The 23,561-nt window shown below is 43.3% G+C and overlaps 1 protein-coding gene across 8 annotated transcripts in view; it reads left to right on the top strand.

Annotated features, from left to right (window-relative positions):
* Window positions 1-18,738, top strand: part of GRAMD1A (GRAM domain containing 1A) — a 106,052-nt gene extending 87,314 nt beyond the window's left edge. For 7 of the 8 annotated variants that reach the window (XM_075191653.1, XM_075191652.1, XM_075191654.1 and 4 more), the window contains 9 exons: window positions 1,632-1,787; window positions 2,643-2,761; window positions 3,846-3,982; window positions 5,753-5,856; window positions 7,710-7,886; window positions 9,854-9,938; window positions 10,953-11,060; window positions 12,532-12,652; window positions 14,113-18,738. In XM_075191653.1, coding sequence (XP_075047754.1) covers window positions 1,632-1,787; window positions 2,643-2,761; window positions 3,846-3,982; window positions 5,753-5,856; window positions 7,710-7,886; window positions 9,854-9,938; window positions 10,953-11,060; window positions 12,532-12,652; window positions 14,113-14,199 — 1,094 coding nt within the window. In that variant the 3' untranslated portion in view covers window positions 14,200-18,738. Of the gene's footprint in view, window positions 1-1,631; window positions 1,788-2,642; window positions 2,762-3,845; window positions 3,983-5,752; window positions 5,857-6,852; window positions 7,212-7,709; window positions 7,887-9,853; window positions 9,939-10,952; window positions 11,061-12,531; window positions 12,653-14,112 lie in introns of those variants that run through there. The other variant, XM_075191658.1, reaches the window with a different exon arrangement.
* Window positions 18,739-23,561: the final 4,823 nt, after the last annotated feature.

Genomic DNA, 23,561 nt, shown 5'->3' with positions numbered 1-23,561 from the left:
TTATCTCTCCATACAAAAACTTTGCACTGTTGATATTTTATTACAAGCGAAAGGTTAAAGTCTGCGGGTTACATTTATCAAACCTTCTAAAAAGCAAAACTGGAGATGTTGCCCATAGCGACCAATCAGATTATATACAATTTATCTTGTACATTCTCGACTCACAAAGTACATAAAGATTCAGGTCTATGAAGTCATACGATCACTGTATTCAAACTGAGCGGTTTGTGGATTTATGATCAAGCACCCGGAAAGGTGACAATAGACGCGTATATTCTATCCTATCGCCTATTTCCTCCATGTCTGTGCATATTACTTAGTGCTCGCTTTTCCTAGATGAAATCAACCAGAAAAGGTCACCTCCGAAGGTGCAACAAACAAATTCTGCCCCTAGCGCAAATGTTGTTTTTGCAACATCAGGATCCTGTTTTCCCACTATGGCGCCCAGTTCTCAGCGCGCAGGATAAGCGCGCTGAGAATGTGGTGATTAGAGAGACGCAAAATTAAATAGAAACAGAATTTGAGTGTATTTTTTTGTGTGTGTGTTATTTTGTTTTGTTCAGTATGTTTTCTGATTGTTAACAACATCAATATGTTTGTCTGATAAATTTAATGACCTTTTTTATTGTATGAGTCCCCACAACTGCTGGGGAGACCATTCGGTGAGTCTATGCACCTGTATATAATGGGTAGGGGGGCACAGTACAGCGCTGGGTACAACCGCAGTGTAAGATAGGATCCGTCTGATTAGTCTCGCAGCCTTCAGTTATGGTTTCACCCACAACATCTGGCGCTGGATAACGAGGCCGGCTGGGGAGATGGCGGCATGTATCTGTTCCCTGCCTTCCGTACCATCTAGCTGATCGCTGTCACAGTAAGCAGACACTATACCCAGCAATGAGACCACGGGGTAGATACAGATCTCGTTAGCAGTATCCTGATAATTGACGAATAGCCTCCAACTGTGAAAACTGATTTGTGTTACCTAGCGACATCTTAATAGCAAATGTAGAAAACCTCGTACTTACTGGACAAATCTATAATGAGAAATGTAATGTGTATGTTTAAAATACCACTAAACTCCTCATATTCAGGTTTTCAGATATGTATGTAATATGAATTGTTCAGTGTTAACCTGCCGTTACACAGCCGCTAAGATTCAAAAGGTAACGTAATACCTGCGCGCTCCAGTACACTGCTGGATCCCCTCCTACAGCCAAATGGGGTCTGTTACAGGTCCAAAAGCTGAGACGGCAGTCGTTTGAGCTGCTGTGATATCACCGACTGCAGAAAAAAAGATAACTGTGGGGAAAAATAGAAACAAAAATGAAAATTAAGTACTGCTTAAATATGAATTCTATATAATATTAATGAGTGTGCCTTTAAATGTTTGAAGGTCCGTTTTAAGGGACAGATTCAATTTAGCGCCGCCGGATATCGCATTGATTTACAGTATGAAAATCTCTGCTGATTTTCCCTTTCATTACAATAGACATGTGAGGGAAAACGAGAGGAAATTTTAGTAAAATCGCCGCCGCTATGTGTCTCTGCGGACTGTTTCTGAGACACATCGTATATCGAGCTGTATGTTCTCATCTAACCATTGGCACGTTCTTCCCCTCTCATTTCAGACGCCAACAGTCTCCCTAAAGACGCCATCTCTTCAGACCTACCAGGCCGACTTCACATCAACGCCGTGTATCACATCGCAGCGGAGCGCTTGCAGCAAGCGCTGACCTCTGACACCCGCTTTATGAGCGAATTCTTTGAGCAGAGAAAATTCACAGGTCAGACATCAACCTTTGTCGTCTTCTCTCCCGCTGTACCCAGGGGCGGATCTAGACAATTGGTTTACCCCGGGCGATCTTAGGGGAAGCGATTTAGGCCCCGCCCCCTTTCTGATTTCTAAGGCTGCCGGCGGCTGCACACTATGTGCAGGTCCGCTCGGCAGTGACAGTGTGCTGTCCAGCTGCTCTGATTGTGTTTAAAACACAATCAGAGCAGCCGGACAGCACATTATCACTGCCGAACGGACCTGCACAGTGTGCAGCTGCCGGCAGCAAGCCCCTGCTAGGGGGGGCGATCGCCCCGATCGCCCCCCCCTGGATCCGCCACTGGCTGTACCGAGCGTTTCTACATTTTTATTTACGGTCTTTTTTTGTGTATACTGTACTTTATATACTTTATGTACTTTACTGCAACTCGTCTCTCGTGACCACCTCTCACTCCCACATACAAGGCTTCTTACGAAATCTTGACATCCCATCTCTTTATTAGATCTTACCCTACCCACTAATACACCCTCACAACTGTCCCAATCTCCACTCTAAGCCACACTCGCTCCTCTTGTTTCAGCTGTACCCTCCTCCCTTTAGAATGTAAGCTCTCTAATGATCAGGGTCCTCCATACCCTGTGTTTTCATGTCTGCATTTATTTTGTCTACCCTGTAGGTCCCTGTTTTATAAATGCCCTGTTAATCCCACTGTCCGGCACTGCGGAGCAATGTGGCTCCTTACATATCAACTATAATAATATTAATACTCCCCCCTCTTACATTACTTCTAGTCTTGTCAATTTTACCAATATCTGTCTATAGTTTTACTTGTTCTCCTTATGAACTGCTCTCTTCCGCCCCCTACAGACGTCGTAGTGAACCCCTGGGAGATCGAGAGCAGCAGCAAACAGTCTAGAGTTGTCAACTACACTATTCCCATCAATAACCCGTTGGGGCCAAAGACGGCCCCCGTGGTGGAGACCCAGGTGAGACGGAAACTAGATCCGAACTTTTATACTAAAATAAAACACATTTTAATGGTGTCACAGTTTCTCCTTCATTAAACATTTCTAATTAATACTTCACTTTTTGTAATAAAATATTTAACGTTTCAACTAACCTAAAATGTGGGGCTGCCTGTGTGAAAATGTTAATTACTCGATTACCCTTTGCTTGGCGTTTGGTGATTGGTGGAATGCTTCCTATGGGAGCAGTGGCCCAACCCACAAGCATGTCGGTCTATGCTAATCAAGCAGATGGTTGGTATGCAAATTAGTTAAAACAATCTATTTTGCTATAATATACGTATTATTTTTTCAATTTTCTGATGGTACCTCTTTAAAAAGGGATCTAAATTACAAAAATATTTTGTTGTACAAGCTGAACTGTAGCGGCTTGCCTTTGTTCGAATGTAAACACTTTTTATTCACAAGTTGCACTCTTCATGCTGCCACAATTCTGTGAAAGTCCATCTCTCATCTGAAGGACTGGGGTAAAAGGTGTACACTGCTGGCAATGTATACAGCATATTGCCACCCACTGTGATAGATGTAGTCAGAACAGACTCCAGTCAGCACTATATATATAACTATATATCATTCTGAGGTTAATAATGTCCCATTGTCACTTTGAAATGTATCAAAAAAATTGTTACATTTAGTAATAAAATAGATTTGTTTTAATTTTTATGTGTATTTTATTAGGGTCTGGGCACCTGGCATTTCAAGGTTATTATATATGTTCTTCAAAAGTGAATACACACAAACATGGTGGAGATGAAGTAGGCAGGTTAAATCTATAGCCAATTAGAGCAGTAGAAGTTTACCAGCAGCACAGAATATTTCAGCTCAGTCAACTCCTGAGTGTCCATGTTTAGGCAGATTATAGTGGGACTGTCAAGGTCAGCAAGTAGCCATTCCGAGCTGGTCAACCTTCTGAAGCTTCTGTCACTTTTATATGCAACAAAGTCCGTACATCCAGCTTTTTGAATCCCATCTTCAGTTTCTGTTACCTGCCCGTTAACGCGCCAATCCCCCATCTCACCTCCTTTCTCCTAAATGTCTCCCGCAGACTCTCTACAAACTGAAGAGGTCGGTGTGCGTTCTAGACACTCAAGTCGTCACCCAAGGGATCCCGTACCAGGATTATTTTTACACCGCCCACCGGTACTGCATCTCCAGCGTGGCGAAGAACAAAGCGCGTCTCAGGTACCGGCTAGAACGCCCTCTCCTCGTGGTTGGGTCCGTGTGATGCTCATTTCACTGTTTTTTTCTGATTGCTAGATAAGTGCCCACTCACCGCTCCTACTCGGAGTGACTCATCTTCTACGCCCCCGCATTGTCACCTACCCCCAATGTGACTGACAGCTTAGCGCCCACCTCGTGATAGAGATACATACTCATCAGCATTAAGTTGTTTTTTTTATTTTAAGTATCATTTGATATTTTTGTCACTTAACTTATTTTTTTTTTTTAATATGTTTCGTTGCATTTTTTTCTAGCAATGTAATGGACTGGCTGTTTTTGTTTTTTGTTTCTTTTTTATGTTTCTTTTTTAAAACTTAGGTCCTTATGATAGTGTTCTATTTGCCTCCCCCCTGCAATACTAATTTTTTACTCTCTTAGTTCTACTACCTCTGCCTGGGGACAGTTCTGTGGTTTGTATCTAGCTTTCGGTAAAAATAAATATTATAAAAATTAAAACCCCACCCTCCAGGGGCAATATTCACCTTCTTACCTCTGCTGTCCGACAGCCACGGCCGATCGCTCTGGGTATTTTTATGCACTGATGCTTCCATAGGCAGCCCGGGAATATTTACAGGTCACCTGTGTGATATCCGGGCTTCCTTCAGGAAGGAGATGCTGGGACATCGCGCAGGTGGTTTGAAATTATTGTAGTTTTACTACTCAGGCGCTCCTGTTGAGTAACCTTGTTGGTTATGGGTCATAGCAGACAGACCACGGAGGTCAGAAATGAATACAGGCGGCTGTGTGTACTACACAGAACCAGAATATATGGATGACCGGGCAGAAACTGCAGAAACTAAGTTTGAAAATCCCTTTAAGGTGTTGTCTAGTGAATTGATGAGTTGTCTTATCTGGATTATTGGCTCAGGGCACTATGGGCTTGGTTCAGACTGAGACGTATGTCCGTCTACGTAGCGTATCTTTGCGTCTTTTCCCCCGCACTTAAAGTGAACGTTGGCAGCGGCGGCTATCCACAGCTGCAACTTTTTGGCACTTAAGATTCCTTGTGCCTGACGAGGCACGATGGGTAAGGGATAGGGTGTTGTTAGGGATTGGTCGAGTAATTGGCTACAGATTCAGACTGGAATGTAGTCACAGATGCGGTTGAAAAAGCGGATTTATTTGCGGGTGGGCAGAGGCTGGTGTAAGTAGCGGATGATGACGCTGATTGAAACCTGAACTAGAGAACCGCTTGTAATTAGAGGTTTGTGAATGATTGACAGGTGGTTATTTAGACTTTAGTATTCGGTTATAGATTAGGATTTGCAGAGCATGTTGTAGCAAAGATGCACAAATTTTCTTTCTTTTTTTTTTTTTTGTGCAAGTTGGTAAATTGTTAATGCGGTGTTAGCTAGATTATACAAATTTTAATGATGGTCATAGCAATTGCGTGCTTAAAATAAAAGTTTTATGCAAATATTCACCAGTTGGACAAAAGTGTTTGTTTGTCAAGCGGACGAATCTGTCCCTCAGTCAGACCTGTCTCTTCCTCTCTGAACATGGCGTTCATACACATAGAATTGCGTTTCACCAAATCAGATCCAACATGTCTGGCGCCACAATAAGTTGCGATATGTTTGTTCCTTTCTCCCCTTGACTTCCTCCATATTCTGTTTGCCGCAAAAATAAAATAATGAGCATTTAAACTGTATTTTATGTCTATATGTTTTAGGGGATCTATCTTCGTCTGTGTTTTTCTAACGCTCTGTCCCATTGATCGCTCTGTTATAGGGTCTCCTCCGAGATCTGTTACAGGAAACAGCCGTGGAGTCTGGTACGAAGCATCATCGAGAAGAACTCCTGGAACGGGATGGAGGAGCACTTTAGACAGTTGGGTACGTTCAGATCCGCCGGCTTATGAGAATAATAGACACTGTCTTGGGCCGGTTTGGAAGTTGACTTATTGATTCATTAAATGGAATTTGAAGATGGAAATTATTACAGATTATATGAAGCACAGACTGTATTTCCTTTCTCATCTTTAACAAAGCAGCAGTAGACCTAAAAATAATTAGTTTAAATGCACTGCTGCTTCAAAACGTTTCTTTGGAATGGACGAACATAACTTACCTAGGGCGGCAAACAGACCATTTAGAGCAGGTCTGTCCAACCTGCGGCCCTCCAGATGTTGTGAAACTACAAGTCCCAGCATGCCCTTCCAGCTATCAACTACTGGCAAAGCATGCTGGGGCTTGTAGTTTCACAACATCTGGAGGGCCGCAGGTTGGACAGGCCTGATTTAGAGGATAAATGAGACTTTGACAGACAGCACTTCACTATCTCTGCGCCTAGTGGGTCAGTGGGTTGGTGAGTTACGTTTGGACCACACAAATCCGTCCAGATCGAGCGAAAAGCCGGGAGCTCAGAGTCAAAATTTCCACGCAGAAAAGCCACACCCCTCAACGAGTATATTGTTATTCACTCGTTCCTTTACAAATGCTTTTATAATAAAATAAGTTATATTCTCTTTAACAAAGGAAAGAGACTCAAATGGATTCATCATCAGTCATTCGTTAATTAGTGGCGGTGAACTCCAGCCGGCAGAGTGAGGCACAAATGGAGCAAAAAGCACAAGTTTAAAATGAAGTTCATCAATATGCAATACCTGTGATCGCACCGTCCACTTTTTAAAGGCCACGTTAATGTAAAACCAAGCCATTATGGCCAGTGAGCAATAAACTGATGTTGATTCAAATAAATATTACAGATTTTCCCATTGAATAAATGGCGTAATAAAGAAATAAATGTATAGGGTTTCAGTAGCTCCTGCGAAAGTGCCTGCAACAAACGCCCTATTAAAACACAACCATTGTTCTTTTTTGTCTTTTCAGATAAGATCACCTTCTCCTATATATGTCTGCTAAAAAGTCCTACCCCCCTCTCTACCTGCACCATTCCCCTTGTCTGCTGTAGGTGGAATTGCTTGATTTTCTTAATGTACAGGTGTTGCCCAAAGCAGCCAATCAGACTCTAGCTATCATTAGTAGAATGTACTGGATAAATGATAGCTAGGATATGATTGGTCGCTATGGGCAACATCTCCACCTTTTTCTTTTTAGAATGTTGGATAAATCTACCCCGGAATGTCTTTATGCAAAGATAGAATGTAAAACAGACATTAAGTTTCCTACACACAAAACATTTAAAGAGGGAGAAAATATAGATTGGCGGTCGTATATGTGTATATGACAAAATCACGGTAGTAATTTAATTTTTTATTTTCTTTATTTTGGAAGTTTCTGAATAACAATTTTCTGTATATGAGATATCTATGTAGTCATACCCATGACTGGCCAGCAGGGGGAACCACTGTTGATTGGCTATCTCTACAGTCTCCCCCATAATGGGCTGTTGTTGTAAACATGTGGGTTATACTACAGTGCCGTGGGTCACTCACTTGCTCTGGCCTAATTGGAAAAAGAACAAACCCACAGGCTTTGATGTATTATTAATGTCCATTAGTAGGGTTACGACTGCACTGGGCTATAGGATGGTTTATCCCTTGTAAAAACTGTATTAATATATGCAGCATGGGAAGCTGTATTTGAAAGATTCCAGTGAATCTCCCTTTTGTTCTCTTTCCATTATTCACCGATCTGCTGACCAGTTCTGACCTTGTACGTTGTACATCCGTCTTGTCCTCTTCTCCCAAATGATTTGCTTCTTCTCTTCTTTTGCCCGCTCTCAGCAGAGGCAGTGGTACAGTTGGAGCAGTCTTGCGTGGAGGAGCTGGGGGTCCGAGAAAAGCCAACTCTACGGCGACGTAAACGGACGCTGAGCTGGAAGACGCATCACGTGGACCCGCTGAACGCGGTCTCTCCCCCAATGGAGAGCGCCAGGGGGAGCCATCACTCCAGAACTTCAGGTACGAGTAGAAAAACAGTCGGTTTGTTATCAGAGGTCATGAAAAATTGTATTCTTTCACGTACAATGTGATCCTGAGTGAGGGGACCTGCTCTAAATTCCGCTCTGATTTCTCTATACCATAGAAAATTTTGAACATGGCCATAAAATCCAGTGGTTGGTGCCATGTGAAGGCATCTCAAGATGTTGAGCCTTCTGTTGTCCGTGCAGATTGTATGGTTTTTTTTCGTTTTTGTTTTGGAAACGACAACCTATCAATTAGCTTATCTGTATTTGATGTAGTTTACAAAGCAGATCTGTTGTCGTAGCGAAAGGCAATGCAAGTTAATAAACTTGCCCAGACAATAGACTTCTTTAAAGGTGGAAGTGCCCTTTAAAAATGCCCATACATAAGGACGATTATTAGGTAGCTCAATCTGACCGCTGAAGTGCCAGATCTATACACTTCCAGGTCAGATGGGTCGTTGTCCGAACGTATTTATCATCCATCCTGGCATCGTTTGGGCCCACGATCAGATGTTGGTCAGGATCAACAGTCTTTTGGACCTTACACGTTCTGCAATTTGCAGATCCGTGTATATTGGCATTAAGGTCACGTGGGTCTTCTGTACCATAAAGCAAGATGGCGGCTTATCTCCTACAGCTCCGGCACATTTGAATTCCAACAGCTTTATTAAACAGTCACAAAAACAAATAAAACGAGTTCCTATGGTCTGCACGGATATTCTAGACCCTCCTGTACAGTAAAAACAGACGGAATAGCTGATTTAGGTCTTCTAAAAACTTCAATATAATCATAAAGCAAATTTATATAGCGCATATTAATAAATGAAGCCCCCAAGCAACACACCACTGTCATATCGCCATCATATCCACCTCAACTGATTTCTGAAATGCCCCCTGTTTAAGCATTTGTATCAGTAACTGTCTGGGGGAGTTTACAGTCAACATTCCCTAACACACAAATACACATCCACAATAATATCATAGGTAACAAAGGGGATTTAATGAAACATTTATTTAAAGTAGAAAACCCCCTTTAAGTAACACAAAAATACTGAAAACAGCTTTCCGTTTCTTCTACTGATGCCAGCACTTGGTAAGCAGGAAGTAGTACGTGCTTTTTTCTGCAGATTAGTGCTGGGTTTCATAATTGTTGGAGATAATCTCTTTTATTTATAAATCTAATTATCATGGAGCTATAGGAAGTAAGAAATACAATTACTGCTTGTTGTAGTTACTGTTTCCAGGTCAACATTTAGGAGACAGCGCCCACTGATGACTGCTGCTAATATAGACTTTCTGTTCTTATTCTGGCCTCTGATGAGTTAGTTCAGGCGTGAATTTATGTGGCACCCAAAGAAAGGAGATAAAATATATATATATATATATATATATATATATATTATATATTATAATACAGCACGGTGGCTTAGTAGTTAGCACTTCTGCTTTCACGGCGGTGGGGTCATGAGTTCGATTCCTGACCATGGCCTTATCTGTGTGGAGTTTGTATGTTCTCTCTGTGTTTACTTGGGAATCCTCCGGGTGCTCCGGTTTCTTCCCACACTCCGAAAACATACTGGTAGGTTATTTGGCTGCTATTAAATTGCCCTTAGTCTCTCTTGGTCTGAGGGAATATTATAAGCTTCCTCCATGGTGGTTCTGATCCCTAGTGGCAGTAAGAATCGCCACATGTTGTTGTGTGCTGTAGTGGAGCACAGTGGTGATATTGGGGGTATAGGGGGGTATGTCATGCCGCCACTCCTACTGCCGTCATTAAAACTCTCGAATTCCATTCACTTACATTTTTCATATCGCCACTTCTAAATTTCCACTTCGACCGCTGGATGTAGACCAGAGTGCTATATGTAAAATATAATTGACAAGATTACATTGTGCTCTGATGCTGACGTAGATACTGTGCCGGATGTTCTCACCGTCTCCCACCCTCTCTCTGTTCCGCAGGCAGCATCTCCTCTCAGCTCTCCCACCTGTCTGACCGAAGCTCTATTCACAACATCCCCACCGCTCTCTTCATCATCAGCATTGTGTGAGTAACCCGTCCACCTACCTGATACCTACACACAGTATGTCTGTTGTCTCACTTAGATACATAGATTGCGTGCACGTTACTGCATCCTCACCAAGACACAGAATCACCTGACGTTTGTTGTATCGCAAGGAGAGGGCGCTGAGGTGGCCGTTTTAATCATTATACTTATTATGCTGCCACATCGTGCTTTTAGTGATGTCGTTATTAGCAGTAATAGAGCTGGAACTGTCAATCAACTTAGAGCCTACAGGGGGCGGGGTATATGAGCAGCCTGAATGTGGCGATCTCTGGCGACCATGGCAAACGTTACCAGAGCAGGGAACGGCTGGGAAAAATATAGAAAATTGAGGCTTATCTTTAATCACTTCTGTATAAGGCTGCATAGAATTTAAGTTTTTGTAGAACATAAGCCCAACCTTTTCGTCAATAGAACACTATATTTGATTTTGATTTGAGGGCAGTATTTTGGGACCGCAAGGTGGCACAGTGGTTAACTTTGCTGCCTCACAGCGCTGGTGTCATGAGTTAGATTCCCGAACAGGGCCCTATCTGTGTGGAGTTTGTATATTCTCCCCGTGTTTATATGGGTTTTCTCCCACGCTCCAAAAACATACTAGTAGGTTAAAAAAAATTGACCCTTGTTGGTGTCTGTACAGTGCTTCATAAAATGATTGGTGGTACGATCATATTGCATTTGCAACTATGAGATTGTAACCTTTGTAATATTTAGGGTCACTTCACCGCAGATGCGCACCAACATTGGGTAAGGATCTCAAGTGGGATCCATGAATCTATGTTTAAGTTCCCTTGACTGTCGGATATGCAATACATTTTGTTAGGAACAATCTCTTTTGGGGTCTCGAAACAGTGGCATACTGACACTTGGAGTATCAGGGCAATGATACTCTTAAACTTGGGGTCTCAGCTGAGAAAAAGTAAATAGGAAATAGTAAAATAATGGTTACATCCTTAAACCTGATCTCTGAGCCTTATGTCCTTGTTTCATCATAGCTTGTTGGTCCTGGTGTTTCTGAATATGATGCTTTTCTACCGCTTGTGGTCTCTGGAGCACACCGCTCGGACATTCCAGACATGGCAGAATTACGCTGTGTCCCAAGGGTAACTATCTGTTCTCATCATCCGCATGTCGTACAAAAATCCTCTACAGTCTTCCATATATCTCCCATACATCATCATGCACAAATCATCTCTAGTCTTCCATATATCTCCCATACATCATCATGCACAAATCCTCTACGGTCTTCCATATATCTCCCATACATAATCATGGACAAATCCTCTACAGTCTTCCATATATCTCGCATACATCATCATGCACAGATCCTCTACAGTCTTCCATATATCTCCCATACATCATCATGCACAAATCCTCTACAGTCTTCCATATATCTCCCATACATCATCATGCACAGATCCTCTACAGTCTTCCATATATCTCCCATACATCATCATGCACAGATCCTCTACAGTCTTCCATATATCTCCCATACATCATCATGCACAGATCCTCTACAGTCTTCCATATATCTCCCATACATCATCATGCACAAATCCTCTACAGTCTTCCATATATCTCCCATACATCATCATGCACAGATCCTCTACAGTCTTTCATATATCTCGCATACATCATCATGCACAAATCATCTATAGTCTTCCATATATCTCCCATACATCATCATGCACAAATCCTCTACAGTCTTCCATATATCTCCCATACATCGGCCATGGATTCTCTGATTCAGAGATGGGAGGAAGTTCTCTTCCCTAGCTAAATTCTGTGTTCATATGTTTTCTTACAAAGCAAAGAAAGTAAATCTAAGCGCTTCAAATCTAATGAAGGGAAATATGATACACACAGCAATACTTAATTAGAACCACAATATATCTCGACTGTATAACAGACTGCAGAAATGGACATAGTAATTATCCAATCCTGAAATGAAACCCTTATATATGGTTACTTATAATGTTTTAAGCCATTTAAAAGCACATATCAGGCACATAGCGGTTTCAAGTGAATAAATACAGGTTTCTCAAATGTTCAGTCTGCTCTGATTATTTTCCAGCTCGCTCTGCCAAATGATTCACAGTGGTGTTGCCTGAAAGCAGACGAAAAACTGATTATATGTACATGCTCCCTAAAGGGGTGCACCCCTTAGTTGAATTAACTCTAAGTGGTCTATTTATCGTCCAATCTATGAAGGGATTTAAAATGTGAAAGCACTGCTAGCACCAGGGGTAACTCCCGCCAATTTAAGATTCACCATCCCTTACAGCGATAGCGTCTTCTGAGCTGCATGGGAGCGATTTTACTGATTATTCGTTTCTGTAAGCATTGGAAACCAGCCCTGTCGCCATGTTTTCGTATATAGATCCATTGGTGAGGCCCCCATCTCCGTTTATACCTGGGTAATTAAAATAACGAGGACTGGACATTGCTTTTCCGCCCTTTTGTATTTGCATTAATATTTGCGTTCCAGTACAATCTATTCTGGTTAGTGACTTGCTCCAGTCCGTAGTCTCTCTGTGTCTTTGTTGAGAGCTGACGCTCCCTCTGCTTTCCCAGGAGGTTTCCGCAGACGTCCGCGGATTGGGCGGAGATACTGGAGCTGCAGAAACGTTTTCACAACACAGAGGTGCAGAAATGGAAACAGACGCTGCGGACGTCCGTTCAGCTGCTGGATGAGGTGAGTGCATGGTCAGGCTTATTTCTAAATACGAAGGATGAAGGCCATGATATGGTTTATATTTGTGGTATGATCTGTAGCAGAGGTGTCCAAGTTCAGTCCTCAAGGGCTACCAACAGGTCATGTTTTCAGGATTTCTGTCTGTAGAAACAGGTGCGATAATTACTGACCCAGCCAAATAGATTAACTCACCTGTGCATGATTAAAGAAATGCTGAAAACATGACCTGTTCATAGCCCTTGAGAACTAAACTTGGACACCTCTGATCTGTAGTTTTCATGTCTCGCCTTGTAAGGGAGCGATCTACAGCAAAAGAAATAGGTTTTTTTTTGTTTTTTTTAGGTAGAAAGCAAAAACCTACAAATTAATTCACCTTATCTTAAACCATCATAATCTAGGTAGCACTTAGAAGGTACAGTCTGGCAAATAGATTCTAACATACTCCGATAATAGTCTTTTAATTTGCTGTATGTTATCATGCACACAGAGGGGGGGTTATTTAATGTTGGGCGCAAGTGAATTTGCGTGTCGTAGTTTTTATGCGTCACGCATGTGCGCAACTTGCACCAGTAGTGTGACCTGCACGCAACAGTTGCTACCTGTGGTCTTTTGAGCAGTTTGTGTTTTATTTTAGGTTACACCTATATTTGAATACTTTTCTATCTAAAGCGTGAATTCTGCGCCTGCACAACATGGGGTCGGTTTTAAAGTTGATGATGATTGTCAGAGGTTTGCTCCAGATAGAGCTATATGCTAGATTTATGGTTGCATGTGTCTTAAGATGAGTGTTACTCAAAATACAGCTGTGGAAATGTAAGTGGTGGAGAAGCAAAGGGCAATTTTTTGTAAGTCATCTGTAAACCACTCCCAGCATTACACATTTTAAAAAATTGTGTTTACTCTTTAAATGCAGTTTACTTAACTGTAACACATGGGTGTAGTACCTATTAACGGTACTGACTGCCTCGACAGAGAATACAACAACATGAAGAGTCTGATTCAATAGTAGACCGGCCTGCAAAAAAGATTACTTACCGGAATGCAGATTACTTCAGATCACGACTCGCTCTCTTGCCGACTGTAGAAAATGATGTCATCACCAACCGCGACTTAGCGCAAAGCGATGATGGACGGACCCGCCTGTCATTTATGTCATGTAAATACTATTTTAGGGGTATTAGGGCTAGGAGTAAGGGTTAACCCTAACCTTAACCCCTAAAATCTAACCCCAAATCGCGGTTGGTGATGACGTAATTTTCTACAGTCGGCAAGAGAGCAAGTCCTGATCTGAAGTAATCTGCATTCCGGTAAGTAGTTTTTTTTTAGCAGGTCGGTCTACTATTGAATCGGACTCCTCATGTCGTTGTCTTTTCTGCCGGGGTAGTCAGCACTGTGAAACTAACCACCACCGGTAACACATTATAGGGTTAATCTGTTTAAAATCCCTCTTTGTTTTCCAGATGAGATCATCTCTGCAACGACTGCAGCAGGGGGTCTTGGTGAGTGACCCTACAACAGATTCTCACGAGGAAGACGCTCTGTCATGACAAATAACCTCTGCTAATAATTCCGAGGGGTCATTTCTGCAGAGGAGAAAACAAGTCACTGGCCAGGACCAGGGAGAGGACGGGCTCTCGGACGGGAGGACGACAACCTGAGCACCTGTACAGATTTGAGTGCTGAGCACCGACACCTGTGGGGAACAGACTGCTGGTTATTGGCTCCATTGATAAAGCGCTACCAGGATACAAACCTAAATGATCTTAATGATACGGAATAAGCCGCAGTGTAAGATCCATTACTCCCAAGGATGGGAGTGCATTGTTTTCTAACGGCTACAAAGGATGAAATAAGAAATGATCAAAAGGAGAATTTTTTTTTTTGTGTCTCAGAAATGTTAACCCCTTTCTCTTTTGGAGAGCGGTCATGCCGTTCCAAGTACGGACTCGTGGTAGTGTTCCGATGACCAATTAGGAAGTTTGACCTCTGTGTGACCTCTGACATGGAGCGCCATGGAACAATATGGAGATTTGTGATTGCTATGGGGCGGGTTTCCCATAACGCAAATATGACATTCCTGTAAAACGGAGCAGCGAGACTACCCCGAATCTTGCCATTTCAGGCTTTTTTTCCATAGTACAAGTCTTTAGTGATACTTTTAACATGGGCGTGCCCTTTCACTGAGGTTCCGAGGCACCTTTAACTAACGTAACGATTAAGCTTTATCATTAAGTTCTCAGATTTTCAGATTTTGTCATTCTAGAAGTCGATTGAGAGACACTAGTTGCAGTTTGGCCCATGGGGAGTGAGATTAGTTCTGAACCAGTACTGTGATTCTGCCCCTTTTTTGATTTTGAACACCTACCTGGCCAGAAAACCACAGTGTCCCCTTTCTATGCTGCAATGGAATGTAGAATTTCACCCAGGTATTACTTGTAGAAAGCACTTTTTTGGTTTATTCTGAGAGCTGAATCCAACGCCTCCTTTGCATACAGTGAACTATGAATGTTAGCCCAGAGGTGTTCTGCCTTCCTATGCCCGCCCAGGGGGCACTTGTACACTGCTAGCCCCCCACCATACTGTCAACTCTCTGCATGAACGAGCATGTTGACTCACAAGGCTGCAGGAGATGGGGCACTAGAGGTATAACACTCCTCTCCGTTTTGTCCCTACACCTCATACTCCATCTCCTTAACTCTAATACTCTCTCTTCCTCTTTTATCCCTACTCCTCTCTCTCTGTCGGTCATGGCACCAGAGTGATTGCATCAGAAAATGACTTGTCATCCTGCATTTCTCCTGCAGTCAATTACTGCAGAGCACCCACTAACCAGAGTATCAGGGGAGGTGGAGAGAGGCACGTTAGGGTTCAGGAGATGGGATGAGGTCTCCGTCTCAGCCGCCCCCAGAGATGGAGTCACCGGAGACGAAGTTCTTACCTTATGAGCGGAACAGCCCTTGGAGTAGCTTACTCTATTTCATACACTCCAGAGCAAACAACTTTTTATGATATATTCGCTATTATTTATTTTATTTTAATGAGATGAGATGAACTCTTCACCAGCAGAAGAGATGTCTTTTGTTAGCCATGTTATAAGCTCCTCCCCTCTCTTGCCAAAATGTTAAAGTGTACCTGTTGCCTATCACCAACTGGAGGCTGTCTTTGTTGAGTTGAACCAATATTCAGGCCAATGCAGCCAGTCCATTACATGCAATGACAGCATAGGTTGAAAAAAAGAAGAATTAATTAAGCTGAAAATTGCTGCTTCCACTTGAAATCTTTTGTGATACACACTGGATGCGCAGCGCGAAACGCGTTGGTTGTGCATGATTGTGTGTAGATTGTGCCACCCTGCACACAGCAAAGAGGTGCGCTGCGCAAAAGGAGAAGCGTCAAATCGCGTCTAGCCTCCTTCAGCCTTATAAAACCCCTCCCTTTCCTAAAAGGGGACATTGGGATTGCTTTTATTCTACGTCTTTGAAAACTTGTTTTACACTGGGCTAAGTGCAACTAGAAATTCGCTTCGCCACCAAAGTACGTCTGCAATTATCAAAATGCGTCGCGGTAACAGTTGAGGACAAGACACCTTCTCTGCCAGTTCAAAGTTGTTGCAAAGAAAGTCCTTTCACAGAGTGAAGGAGGTTATGCGCGCGCCTCCATCTCTTCATAATAATTTTGTTCCACTAAATTAAATCTCTCTTTTGCGCTGCTCTGTGAAATGAACTGCGTTATATCCAAACTCTGTATGTTACTCCACCCAACTCTGATGCAAATCTCTGCTGCCGTCTTGCTCGTTAAACCCATGAGCTTTAGCAGAAGTGTAGAAGCATTAGGGCAAATATAGGGTGCACGGCAACACCAAAGACCTTTCTGGCGCTGCTCCTCGCGGTGTGTATGCAATGGTTACACTTTAAATCTTGGGCTTGAGACTTTAATTTAAAACCATTTGATTGTTGATTTATCCCCCTCCATGTATTACGTAGACCAATTAACTGTTAATTTATTTTGCTAGGAGTCGAATGACATTTTGTGTTTTAATTTATTATTCCTGTCAAAGGCCTGCAAAGTATTTTGTGATCAACGCCATCTCTAATGCATTTTTCCCTGCAGGCTCAATACGTTTTTTGGGGTCCTCCGGCTGAGCTGCAGAATTTATATTTCACTGCCAGTATCCCCCCAAATCATGTATGAGTAGTTATTGCACTAGACAGAGGCCTTGCAAACACGGAAGGAGATGTGAAAATGGGCCGGACCCATTGAGATAACGATGCGTAAAATACCTCACCAGGCTCTGTCAGTTTGTTGTAAATATCCAAGAACGGAATGGACGGTTTGACCTGTGTGCTAGATCCTTGGGCAGAGGCCACGGTCCCTTCTTTTAACGATGCATGGAGCAGCAGACGGGATAGGAGACCCATAGGCCTTTTTATTTTAGTGTTTTGTCTATGAATGTAATAACTTCTTCAATTCCTGTGCTGTTGTATTATTGGCACAGCTGAATTTCATGTGACTTATTTCGGCACACAATCCTCTGCCCAGAATATAAGCCCCCTACCCCAAGGCCTGGCAGGCAGTTGAGATGGGACCTCAACCCAGCTTCCTCCCAGCAAAGACCTCCCTGGAAATAGGTACAAGTCACGTCATGGCCTTTAACAACCGTCTGTGGTGCCGATGGCGCCAACCAACCCTTCCCAGCTATGTTGTGATGCGCTCGTCGTACAGACAGCCAGCGGAGACCGCTAATCGTTAAAACAGTGAGGAAGTGGCGTTCCGCTTTAAACAGGACCATAAAAGAAAAAAATAAAAGTCTGTGCGATGAGACCGTGATGGTCGATAAGGTGACATTTCATTAAGTATTGCTGCTGGGTGCTGTCACGGCTCGGCTTTGAGTAGGAGGAATGTACATGCCAATTTGTACTTGAACTGTTAATGCGCTAACGGATGAGCGTTGTGGAAGTCCTACCGCCTTATAGAGCAGAAATACAGATGCGCTGTATTCAATAGGAACCGAGGTTCCATCGTTGGACGATAGAGCATTATTATTTGGAATGGAGAAGTAAAGGGTTCTGAGATGTCGGTTTGACATTACTTCTTCCTACTAAAATCTGACTGTTTTGTTCATTGCATTTCACATTGTTTGGTGTTTTGTTCCACTTAGCCAACGACCATGGAGTTTTCACCCCTGGTTTTTGCGAAGAAATTGTGTTAAAGGGAAAAACGTTGGGACTCTACACATACTCTACTTGTAGGGCCTCTCTAGCGTTGGGTTTGTTGACGGTGGGAAGAGGGTGCAGTGGGCTATCCCTGCCATCCCATACCCAACATCTCAGCTCCTCCACACACTGTATTAAGTTATTTTGCACAAGTCCATGTACTGTCACTTTAAATGAATTCCTCTGAATATAATGAGAGGTGCGTCTGTATACGGATGGGTTGAGAAGGGAAGGGTCTAGTTTGGGTGTGTTCTGCACTGTCTGGGGCACGATGTGGTCATCTGGATAAACTGCAGTCTTTATTTCTTTTGGACTCTGTAAGTATTACTTATGCTGAGTTTGTTTGGTATTTCCGTCGTCAAGCTCCGATAATTACCCCAGGGTTATTATTTGCCTGATTTGCTAGAGGCGGAGGACTGGGGTAAAGGGCTGATCTCTCCTCTGGGATTCTTCACTACAAGAGCAGCCGACAGTAGCTCTGCATTGTCTGCCCAGGGAGAGGTTACAGAGATCAGAGCCTTGGGTGTGGGGGCGATAGATAGCAGGGTGGTCGGGGGTCGGACAGACCACCACCTGGTCATAGTGTAAAACCGATAACAATGGACAGTACAGTCCCTGTAGTCAGCGCCTCCTCCCTGTACAACGGGCTGGATCCTGGTGAATGAGGGGAATATACTGAGGATATTTTTGCCCCCCCCCCCCCCCCCCAATTTTCCTCCTACTAAGAGGACACCTTGATAAACCTTTTTCTCATACAATTTAGTACAGTCTATTTTCTAGCCACTGGCAATGCAGGTTTAGATAGACTTGAAGACACTGTGTGTGTGAATGTGTGTCAACCGCTAATATTTATTAAAAACCATCTGAAACTTTTGCTGTTGTTTGTGGTATTTTGTTTTTGTTTTTTAAAAGTTGTTGATATGTGCGACTTTTATGTGTAAAATTTGGTGAGTATAGCTTGTTTTTGTAAACTTCTTATATTTTTCCTTTCCCTTTATTTCTCTATACACCCAGAACACTGGTGTGACACTTCTGGTCCACACTGTAATGCACACTGGGATGGCACTGCTGCTTCACACTGTAATACACACGGTGATGACACTGCTGGTCCACACTGGTATGACACTGCTGGTCCACACTGTAATGCACACTGGGATGGCACTGCTGGTCCACACTGGGATGACACTGCTGGTCCACACTGTAATGCACACTGGGATGGCACTGCTGCTTCACACTGTAATACACACGGTGATGACACTGCTGGTCCACACTGGTATGACACTGCTGGTCCACACTGTAATGCACACTGGGATGGCACTGCTGGTCCACACTGGGATGGCACTGCTGCTTCACACTGTAATACACACGGTGATGACACTGCTGGTCCACACTGGTATGACACTGCTGGTCCACACTGTAATGCACACTGGGATGGCACTGCTGGTCCACACCGGGATGACACTGCTGGTCCACACTGTAATACACACTGGGATGACACTGCTGGTCCACACTGTAAAACACACTGGGATGACACTGCTGGTCCACACTGTAATACACACTGGGATGGCACTGCTGGTCCACACAGTAATACACACTGGGATGACACTGCTGGTCCACACTGTAAAATACACTGGGATGGCACTGCTGGTCCACACGGTAATACACACTGGGTTGACACTGCTGGTCCACACGGTAATACACACTGGGATGACACTGCTGGTCCACACTGTAATATATACTGGGATGGCATTGTGGGACTGTACAGTGACACCCCCCACAACTGGGACCCCCACTGTAATACACACTGAGCTTGTTTTTTCTGAAAAAATTGTATTTATTAAAAATATGAAATATTTTCTTTAGGATGATAACGTTTTTCAGATAAGGTGTTTATATATTACCAACCTTTATCTCTCAAAAATGTTTCCTAAATAACTATGTAATAGAAACATTTTTGTAACACTATAATATTGATTCAAACAATGATTACAATTCCTGTAGACTACAATTCCCAAATGGAAGTGCTCGATTAATTCCGTCACCTGGGGTGCTGCCACTCCCGCACCTAGAAGAAAGGTTTTGTACCTTCCTTATGTATGGATTTTTCTCTATCGTCTTTTCCTCTGGCTAACACTTTGTTAGAGGTCAGAAATGAGCCGCCTATTGCCCTGATTGTTTAAACGCCTCCAGAGGGAGGAGATAAGTGTAAATGCTGCATTCACCTGTCCCTGTGAGCTTACGGTCCAAATAAACTGAAATCAGTATATTTTCATATTGAAAGGTAAGCGCTACCTTGACTTGAATTGAGTATAATACAATTACGTTGGCTTTCAGTACAGATTTATAACCAATTTATTCATAATTAAACCATACCTCCCAACATTTGAAAACTGAAAAGAGCGACAATTGTCCGTGGGTGTGCAGGAGGGGGGATGGGGCGTGTCTTGCACCGTCCAGTGGTTGTGTGTTTTGTGGAAAGTGGGTGTGTCTGGCCAGTTCACCCCAAAACACCCACATTTACCCCAATCACCTCTAGCCAACCCCTGCTAACCCCCCATCACTTCTACTTACCACCTAAACACACACACCTCAAATGTCTTATGCCCACAAAATACCCAGGCAGCCTAAATACCCCAGGCAATCACAAATACACACAGTACACCACATATTCTCTCTCACTTACCCCAAAACAACCACTCCGTCGCCCTGCACCATTATTACCCCAACATTATGCATTCAGGACCATGGTTCCCAATTTTGGAGCTTCACAAAATGGTGGGAACGTGACTTTGTCACGATAGAGGTGTGGCCACACTCTCAGGGTGTAACACTTGTTAAACACTAGATTGCGCTTCACCCCCCCCTCCTAACACTCACGTATTGGCTGCTGTTTACCGCTGCGCTCCGGACAAACCGCTCAACTTCCTGACGTGGGGCAAAGAGCCCTCAAATTGCCACTCTCGTGTCTACATGGGGGCTGGTGGGAGGTATGCCTTACTAAATTTCCACATTTTGTAGATTGCTGTTTATAGCAATATAGTCTTGTGGGATTCATTATAACTAGAGATGCTCAGGTTCAGTTTCCTGAGAACCGAATATACTCGAACTTGGGGGATCCGAGTACCGAGCCGGCTCGGTACCTTCACGCTTTTTCGGATTTGAAAACGAGGCAAAACGTCATCGTGACGACGTCGGATCTCGCAAGTTTTGGATTCCTTTTTAAGATCCAACATAACGGGGGGTGGGACAGAGGGCGGACCCCCATTTATCTTTTCTGCCACTGCTGTATGCCAATGTGTCCTAGATGTGCTAGGAACTGCCGTGTGTTTTTTCTAAAAAACCCAAAACCAAAACACACGAGGGCGGTTTTGGCAAAACCAAAACACGAAGCTAATCCAGATCCAAAACCAGTTCACGGGGGTCAGTGAGCATCTCTAATTATAACAACGTTCACATTGACAGGAAGCTTTTAGGCCGTCGTACTCTTTGCCCAGCGGATATTGTTTGAAGAAACCTTTTTTCAGAGTCTAAATATGGATATGTAATGTAATTTATCCTAGGAAGGCTCAAAGAGGCCCTGTGTCTTGCAGTACTTCTGTATGTATAGAGAGATTGGATCATAGGGATAATATCATCTCAGCCAGTTTGACTACAGAAGCATTGAAACAGGAGAGAGCATACGGCAGAGTATATCAGTAGTAATGTATATTGAAGCCCTGGGGAAGATTGGGAAGGATAAAGAATTAGTTTAGCTGACAATGCAAGCAGGGGGCAGGTTTCCTGGCAGGGCGGCCGTCCTCGTAGTACATGGCTCTTTGTGTTGTGTTCATTATGATACATTAAAGGCTCACATTAATCTAACGGTATGTAAGTTACCCATGCCATGCATTTTAAATGAACACATAATCCCCCGACTGCCAGCCACACGCCCCCTTCCCTCCACCTCATTATTAAGACCTTGTGTTAAACCGTTGCTGTGTTTACATGCGGCTGGAAATTGAACTCCTCTCATCCTGTGGTTTACATTCCATACGCAGCAGAGTAGAATGGAATCACATTCCTGGTCGTGTGTCTGAATATTCTGCATCCGTCCAGCAGCTGTGATGTAGGGATTAGATGAGGGATTCCTGCCATGAAAGGTGTAACAGGACACCAAGCTGCAGCAGATTAGATTCATTTACATACCTAAATAATGGTCTGAACTCCTTTATGTGGGATGGGGGTAGTGGTCCAATATTGCTGTAGTATGTTGGAGGGTAATGTGTGGCTGATATAGCCACACTCAGGGCCGTAACAAAGGGCTGTGAGGGAGGGGAAGCCGTCCGGGGCGGAAATATGAAGAAAGGCACTTGGAATGATTATTTTAAGTTAATTTGGTTAAAATTGAGTATTTCCTACTTGCCCCAGGCACTAACTTTATTAGTTATGGCTATGGCCATAGTTGTCTAGTTTTGGGACTGCCAAATACTAGTCAATACACCACACCGTCAACCCCCCCCCCCTTTCCTTCCTTTCCCTTGCGATGACGGATGCATCATCACGCAGCAGTGAGCAGGGCCCTGACCATGCGAATCGTCAAGTCCGGCCTGATGACACAAATCTTATAATGTGTGTGGGGATTGTAAGGGGGTGCTAATAATGTAATGTTGGGGGTCATTAGTGGAAGTAGGGGCCTATTTCTTAATTATATTGATTTAATGTTGGAGCTGGTTGGGGGCTTCAGAGTGTTTACCAGTTGCTCGGCTTTCCTGGATGTGAATAGTATTTATCTCTTTTTCCCATGCAGCGCCAATATTCCATGATCCGGCCAAGCAGCAACTGAGCTGGAGACACCAGCAGGTAGTAAAGGCTGCAAGAACAGGTAGGAGAGGCCGCCAACTTTCTGTATTGTGGTGGGACCGTCTTGCTCTCTTTGCCCCGGCTACATGGTGACACCCACCGACTCCTTTTAGCTTGACCCCGCCTTCTGACAAGTTAGCCACACCTACCATGCTAAGAATATTTTCAAGGGCCATTTTAAATGCCCAATCTGCCCCTCATAGCAAGTGAAATGAAACTGGCATGGGAGATTATAATGGTTATTACAGCAATAGAGTGTAGATCCCATGGGCTAAACCTCCTTCCTAATAGCATCATAAAGTTGGACACTCTGATAATATTATTTGTTCTTCATTAGATCTTGTGCAACCCTATAAAATATAATTATATTGTAGCTGCAGTCTTGAAGAAGAAAATCATGGAACTAATAAAATGCTCAAGCTCAACAAGCGATAATTTGAGGATGTTAAAGTATCCGTAAGTGAAAGGGACGCAGTACTTGTTGACAATGTCCCCTGTGCTCAGCAATCACTGCATCTTCTGTCAGCCTTACCTGATCTTATGGCCCAGATGAAAGCTGCTGTTCAGGATCTAAGTGTCAGTTTCCACATATAGAAGAAAGAACTTTAGTAACAGAGGGGAAGAATTTTGCTGTCAGTCAAATAATGTGCACGAGATCTGGGTCCAAAATGTAAAAGACGACGTTGTGATAGCATTTCAATTGCATTTGATCTCATTATGAAACGTGTAGGGTTGGATGTTGGAAAGGAACTTTAAAATGTTGCAGAATACAAGACATCTTCAGGTGTTTGGTCCAGGACTGCAGTCTGGGCCTAGCATAACTCTCCTGCAACTTGGCGGCAAGGCCTCTGAGTGAT

This window comes from Mixophyes fleayi, chromosome 11, assembly GCF_038048845.1.
Source record: "Mixophyes fleayi isolate aMixFle1 chromosome 11, aMixFle1.hap1, whole genome shotgun sequence".
NCBI classification, from domain to species: Eukaryota; Metazoa; Chordata; class Amphibia; order Anura; family Limnodynastidae; genus Mixophyes; species Mixophyes fleayi.
The sequence above is the reverse complement of the archived record's forward strand: the minus strand, read 5'-3'. Positions and strand labels throughout refer to the sequence as shown.